At 43.3% G+C, this 6,252-nt stretch overlaps 1 protein-coding gene across 1 annotated transcript; it reads left to right on the top strand.

Moving 5' to 3' along the window:
• Positions 1–1,266: 1,266 nt before the first annotated feature.
• On the top strand, positions 1,267–3,222 carry LOC124103588 (transmembrane emp24 domain-containing protein 4-like). The gene is made up of 2 exons (XM_046460277.2): positions 1,267–1,408; positions 1,487–3,222. The coding sequence occupies exons 1-2, from the start codon at positions 1,282–1,284 to the stop codon at positions 2,008–2,010; spliced, it is 651 nt and encodes a 216-aa protein (XP_046316233.1). The 5' UTR covers positions 1,267–1,281; the 3' UTR covers positions 2,011–3,222.
• The last annotated feature ends 3,030 nt before the right edge of the window (positions 3,223–6,252 follow it).

Genomic DNA, 6,252 nt, shown 5'->3' with positions numbered 1-6,252 from the left:
TTAATCATCTGAGATTTATGGGATTTGTGTTATAATAGTAATAAAGAAAACAGCTTTAAGATAAAATTCAAGGTGTACTAGTAAGAACCATCCCAATTTAAACTTTGAATAAGATCAGAACTATCTTATTGCTGAGAACTTATCTATCTTCCCTCTGTTCCACCCTCTAAAACTTGCTTCTCTCCTCATCTAATTTGATCTTTCTGTTTGCTAAAGGACAGCCTTGGATTAACTCTTTTTGTCTCAGATCCTTTATTTAACTTATCAGTCTGTCTAGTCAACTTTACCTTTTTGTTTTTTGGTGTTGGAGATTGAACCTGGGACCTCCTTAGCATTAAACATACACTCTACCACTGAGGGTTGCACACAGCCCAGCTCTACCTTAAAATATTCCTGGAATTGACTTCTTTTCATAGCTTCCCCCCAAACCAGTCCAAGCCATCATCAATATCACTGGTTATTGTAGAGGCTCCTACATGGTTTTTCCTTCTTCTGCTTTGGCCTTTTCATATTTCACTCTCAATCAGTCAGAGAGCGCTTTTTTTTTTTAAGAGAGAGAGAATTTTAATGTTTATTTTTTAGTTTTCAGTAGACACATCTTTATTTGTATGTGGTGCTGAGGATTGAACCCGGGCTGCACGCATGCCAGGCAAGCGCAATACCGCTTGAGCCACATCTCCAGCCCTATTTTAGCACTCTTATGATCAAGATCCTACTGAGTCTCCTCATCTGAAGTCCTCATAAAGTCTTCTGCTCCTCTGGACCCTCCAACTGTGTCTCCCACTGCATATTGCCTGGTCTGCTCTGCTTCCTTGTTTTTTGTTTTTTGTGGGGTGCAGAGAAGGGTTGGTACCAGGGATTGAACTCAGGGGCACTCTACCACTGAGCCACATCCCCAGCCCTATTTTGTATTTTGTTTAAGGACAGGGTCTCACTGAATTGCTTAGTGCATCGCCATTGCTGAGGCTGGCTTTGAACTCATGATCCTCCTGCCTCAGCCTCCTGAGGAGCTGCGGGGATTTCAGGCATGTGCCATCGCACCTGGCTTCTTCTTGTTATTTATCACTTGAATATTGCAAACTCATGACTCCAGGACTTTGCTTATTTTGTGCCTCTTTCTGGAATGTGTCCCTCAGAAATTACAAGCTCGGGGCTAGGGTTATGGCTCAGCGGTAGAGCACTCACCTGGCACGTGAGAGGCGCTGGGTTCGATCCTCAGTACTGCATAAAAAATAAATAAATAAAATAAAGGGAGGTGTCGTGGGTAGAGGCCTGCCGGCTATGGGGCGACCGGCGTTGCTGTTGCTCGTGATGTGTGCTGCCGGCTCCCAGGGGCTCTACTTCCACATCACTGAGACGGAGAAGCGTTGCTTCATCGAGGAAATCCCCAACGAGACCATGGTCATCGGTCAGGCGGGCTGAGGGTGGAGAGGCCCTTTGTTTTCGCCCGGCCCTCGGAAGTGCCCCTCCTCCCGAGCTTGGCCAGGCAACTATCGAACCCAGATGTGGGACAAGCAGAAGGAGGTTTTCCTTCCCTCGACCCCTGGCCTGGGCATGCATGTGGAGGTGAAGGACCCCGACCGTAAGGTGGTACTGTCCCGACAGTATGGCTCCGAGGGCCGTTTCACGTTCACCTCCCACACCCCCGGTGAACATCAGATTTGTCTGCACTCCATTTCCACTAGAATGGCCCTCTTTGCTGGTGGCAAACTGCGTGTGCACCTAGACATCCAGGTCGGGGAGCATGCCAACAACTACCCTGAGACTGCAGCTAAGGATAAGCTGACGGAACTGCAGCTCCGTGCTCGCCAGTTGCTTGATCAAGTGGAACAGATCCAGAAGGAGCAGGATTACCATAGGTATCATGAAGAACGCTTCCGTCTGACCAGTGAGAGTACCAACCAGAGGGTCCTGTGGTGGTCCATCGCTCAGACAGTCATCCTTATCCTTACTGGCATTTGGCAGATGCGTCATCTCAAGAGCTTCTTTGAGGCCAAGAAGCTGGTGTAGTGTCCTCTCTGTATGACCGTTTTTACTTTAGTTCTTTGGTACTTTCTCCAACCAATCCCTTAACCACCTGGATTTTGAGGGGGGAAAAAATGCAAAAGAATATGACATGTTGGTAGCATGGCAACAAACCATTCTGATCAGTAACTTGTTTAACCTTGATTCTCATGGACACAGGACATTGGTCCAAGATTTCAAATTCTATTTTAGGGCTTATAAGGAATTGAAACTAATATAAGTCTTGTCTCTTGCCTCCAGTGATTCCCCTGTCCTCTCAAAAAATGAGCAAATGACCTTCTGTTTTTTCTTCATCTGATTACACAGTAGGTGACTGGCATACCCCACAAAGGAGGCCTTGCCTCACTGTTCCCTAGCCAGTTACTTGGTTCACTCAATGGCTTTGTGAATGTAAATAAGAGGCAGGTCTTGGCCCCAGAGGATCGAGATGTTTTTCTATATATTAGAACTATTTTTTGATAAATTATATATTTTCCTTCCTAGTTGAAGTGTTACTGCCTGTAACTAGCTGAAAACACCAATCTAGTCCTTGTGCATTCTGTTTATTCACACGTTTTTATAACTGCCACGGCAGCTCTCAGGATTTCAGCAGTCTGTGGGCCAGAAGCAGATGTTAACAGCTGCTCTCAAGGCCATATTAGAAGGCCTAGCAGAATTCTCTTGGACACCTGTGATTCCCATCTGATAGGGCCTCAGAGTCAGGTAAGACAGTGAAAGAGCCAGTATGGACAGTGCACTCTTATCCCCCCTCTTCCCAATTTATTTAAGCTGTGGTAATGTTTTCTTCAAGGGAACGAAATTTGGTTCTGTATTCAGATTTTTCCAATTAAATAAAACGTCTTACAGTAGTTGTGTTTGAGATGAAATAAGAGGTTGTGGGCAGAGGAGAAGCAAAAAGGGAAAGAGGAAAAATTCTTGGTCAGCCAGGGTGGGTGATCTGGTATGGACCTTAGTGTGGACTGTGTTAGGGCTTGGCTTGGATGGACCTCTTTCTGGGAAACTAAGAGTGGACAGAGTGGTTCCTTAACCATTCTCATGCCGACCAAGTGGAGAACATTTCAGCAAGGACATAAATTTGAACAGCTAATGATGCCCTTCTTCTGTATAAAAACTTTATTATTAGTTGCCCATTCCTGACACTTTATTTCATAATTTTATTATAAATATATTTGGAATATTATTTATTAAATTACTGTATCTGACCTACAGAACTAAAAAATAAAATAAAATAAAATAAAGGTATTATGTCCAACTACAACCAAAAAATAAGTATATTTAAAAAAATCAAAAGCTCATTTCTTTACTTCTTTCAGGATTTTGCTCAAATGTCACCCATTTAGTTGGACCCTCTTGAATTACTCTACTTCAAATTTCACTTCCCTCTCCAACCACATCTGATACTCTCTGTTCTTCTTCTTACTCTATTTTTCTCTGAAGCTCACATTTCACATGGCATCTATATATGTTGCTTATTTACTTGCTTAATATCTTCCCTCCTTATTCCTACCCCCAGTTTTCTCTACGAAAATGTGCTGTGTCCACATTGCCTTCATTTCTGTGTCTTAACCCTCAAACAGTGCCTGTCACATAACCGTGATTGATTGGATCCTGAATTGTACCCTTTAGGGTAGAAGGCATAAAACGAAGAAAGGCATATGTGTTAAAAAAGCTTAAGCTCTTCCAGGTAGGTGTGTGAAATTGGTACTGAGAAACTAATGCTAGAAAATGCAAGTTTAGCCTGCTTTTAAGAGATTTCGGGGTAAGGTTATACTTAATTACTTATGGAGTTGGGAAACATTGAGGAGAAATGATCAGGAAATAAAATCCTGGGAAATGGGTCTAAATTGCTTAGTCTACTGGTATGGCAGATGCATGGGGATTACACATATCAGAGCAGTGTCATGGTGTCCATGAGGAGGCTGAAGTAATGGTGATGTTTTCAGAAAGGAATGCTATGGAAACCCCTGGGTATGCTGAACGGATATAAGTTGGCAAGTGATGGTGAAAATGGAGTTTGAGATGAAACTTGATTTTCTGCTTGTATTGGTGGCTGGAGTAAGTTGCTGAGTAAGTTGCTGGCCTCTGAAGCCAAGAAAGCCTGTTTTTTAGTGTAAGCAGCTAATCACAGCAGGGGATGCCTGTCAGTGTCAGATTCTAGGTGTCAACTCAGAGAGTTGAAGCTGGCAAAGCCCGATTTTTCTCCACTGTCACTGAATGGCATTTGGCAGCTCTCAGTATTACAGCTCTAAATGGGGGGCTGTGCTCTCCAGTGTTGCAATAGACTCCAGCAGCTCACCGTCAACTTCTTTCCAGCTTCTTGTTTCACAAATCTAGGAAAAGAGAAGGCAAGATTGAAAGGAGTAGCATTTATTCTAGTGTGAAGAACAGAAATAACTTGCAGGTACAAGAGGAGATCCCCCATAGGGGTTGCTGAATGAATATGTTAGTCTAGGGATTTATATAGCACTTGGGTTGACACTATTGGTCCCAATTTATGCTAATCAGGGTTTGGCAAAGTACCAATGCTATTGGTTAGCTCTGCAATCTCATTCAGGTCTGCCCCACCCCCACACCCATCCTCAGATTGTAGATGATTGGGGGTTCCGGGCTGCAGCACTATGTGGAGCAGGTGTCTCTACCAGGCTGGGCTGGGCTGCCTTGTGGGACAGGTCAGTTCACTCTGTCTTGCTTCAATGATGGCTCATTGCACCTCAGGCCCAAGTCAGCATGGTGGCCCATGTAGATGCACAGAGCCTGCGGTAATGGCTTGCCCTTGGCTAGGGACAGGAGCAGGTAGTCAAGATGTGGCTGGGCCCCTGTGTGCTTGAGTCTGCCCTGGCCACCACTCCATCACTCTGGGACAAGTGCTTGGATTCAATGGATTATAGAAAGTAAACAAGGAGAGACAGAGAGTGATACAATAGTCATTCCTTAATAGCATGTCCTTGATGCTGTTGGTTCCTTATGAAACCAGAACTCTAATCCTTCCACGTTTCCTCCAGGGGTTGATGTATTTATCTATAAAGAGAAAATTGCCTGATTGAGAGAATAGTTGTTCCCTTTATCCTAGAAATAAGAGAACAAGGAATAAAACACCTCAATATTGGGGAGCCAGGTTTGCATGAGTGGAACCCAGCAAAATGCTTGGTAAAGAGGTTGAAGATCTGTTGAGGCTGTCGCTTAGGAGTAGCACATTTGCCTAGCTTGCATAAGGCCCTGGGTTCAATCTACACACACACACACACACACACACACACACACACGGCTGCAATCATTTGCCTTTTCTGGCTCTTTAAATGCTTCATGGGATGTTGATCATGGCTGAATTCGACAAGGACTTTCATAGCTGTCCAGGGAGGCATGATCCAACAGTCAAAAATGAATCCAGTAGCTCCTCTAGTCTCCCAGGATTGCTCAGCATCCTCACCTGTGTGGAAAGTCTCCCCGTTGAAAACATGCATGTTATATAACAGGTAGCACATAGATATTCCAGAAAAAGGTCAAAGAAAGCCACAGATACTTCCCAATCCTTCCATTATCTGCATTTGGCCTAGCTTTTTTTACACAAGCACCAAGTGATTAAATGTTCTACTCCATACAAAAGTCTATGTGATTCAGAGAGACAGACCATCCAAAGACTTTCTATCTACCAAGAAAATAGATTCATCTATGGTAGCTTGGGAAATTTTTTCTTTAATAATCTTGTGTCTTCTAAGTTAATTTCTTTAGGTTTGTTAATTTTTAAAAATGATTACTGAAATATGTAAATAAAATTTTATTGGAATACAGCCATGCCTATTTACAAAGGAAAGAAAACTTCAATCAGCTTAATGTTGCGTTCATTCTCGGGTTGCACCATGTGTCACTGACACAGTCATGGCCAAGTGGCCTGGAGCGTTCCTTTCTTGCCAAACACAGCCGTTTCCCTCTAGGCTTTCTTGGCCCAAGTTCCAATGAAACATGAATCATCCCTAATCACTGCTTTACTTGAATGGAGTATTTGAGCAGTTTGAGTCAGCTTGACTGTGTCAAGTACCAAAAGCAAAGAACCTAGTGTATTTGACTCATCTCCAAATTTGAAAGCCCAACAATAAAAGATACTCAGCGACCAAAGGGTTTATTTATTATAGGGTCAGCTTGGTATACTAATTAGCGTAGTCAAGCTCTGTGCTCCTGTTCCTCCCAGCTATAAAGAATTCTTACTGTACATTTCTTAAAGATTTTAAT

The sequence above is a fragment of the Marmota monax genome, unplaced genomic scaffold (genome assembly GCF_021218885.2).
Source record: "Marmota monax isolate L192 unplaced genomic scaffold, Marmota_monax_Labrador192_F-V1.1 WCK01_AAM20220418_F8-fsc00006, whole genome shotgun sequence".
NCBI classification, from domain to species: Eukaryota; Metazoa; Chordata; class Mammalia; order Rodentia; family Sciuridae; genus Marmota; species Marmota monax.
The sequence above is the reverse complement of the archived record's forward strand: the minus strand, read 5'-3'. Positions and strand labels throughout refer to the sequence as shown.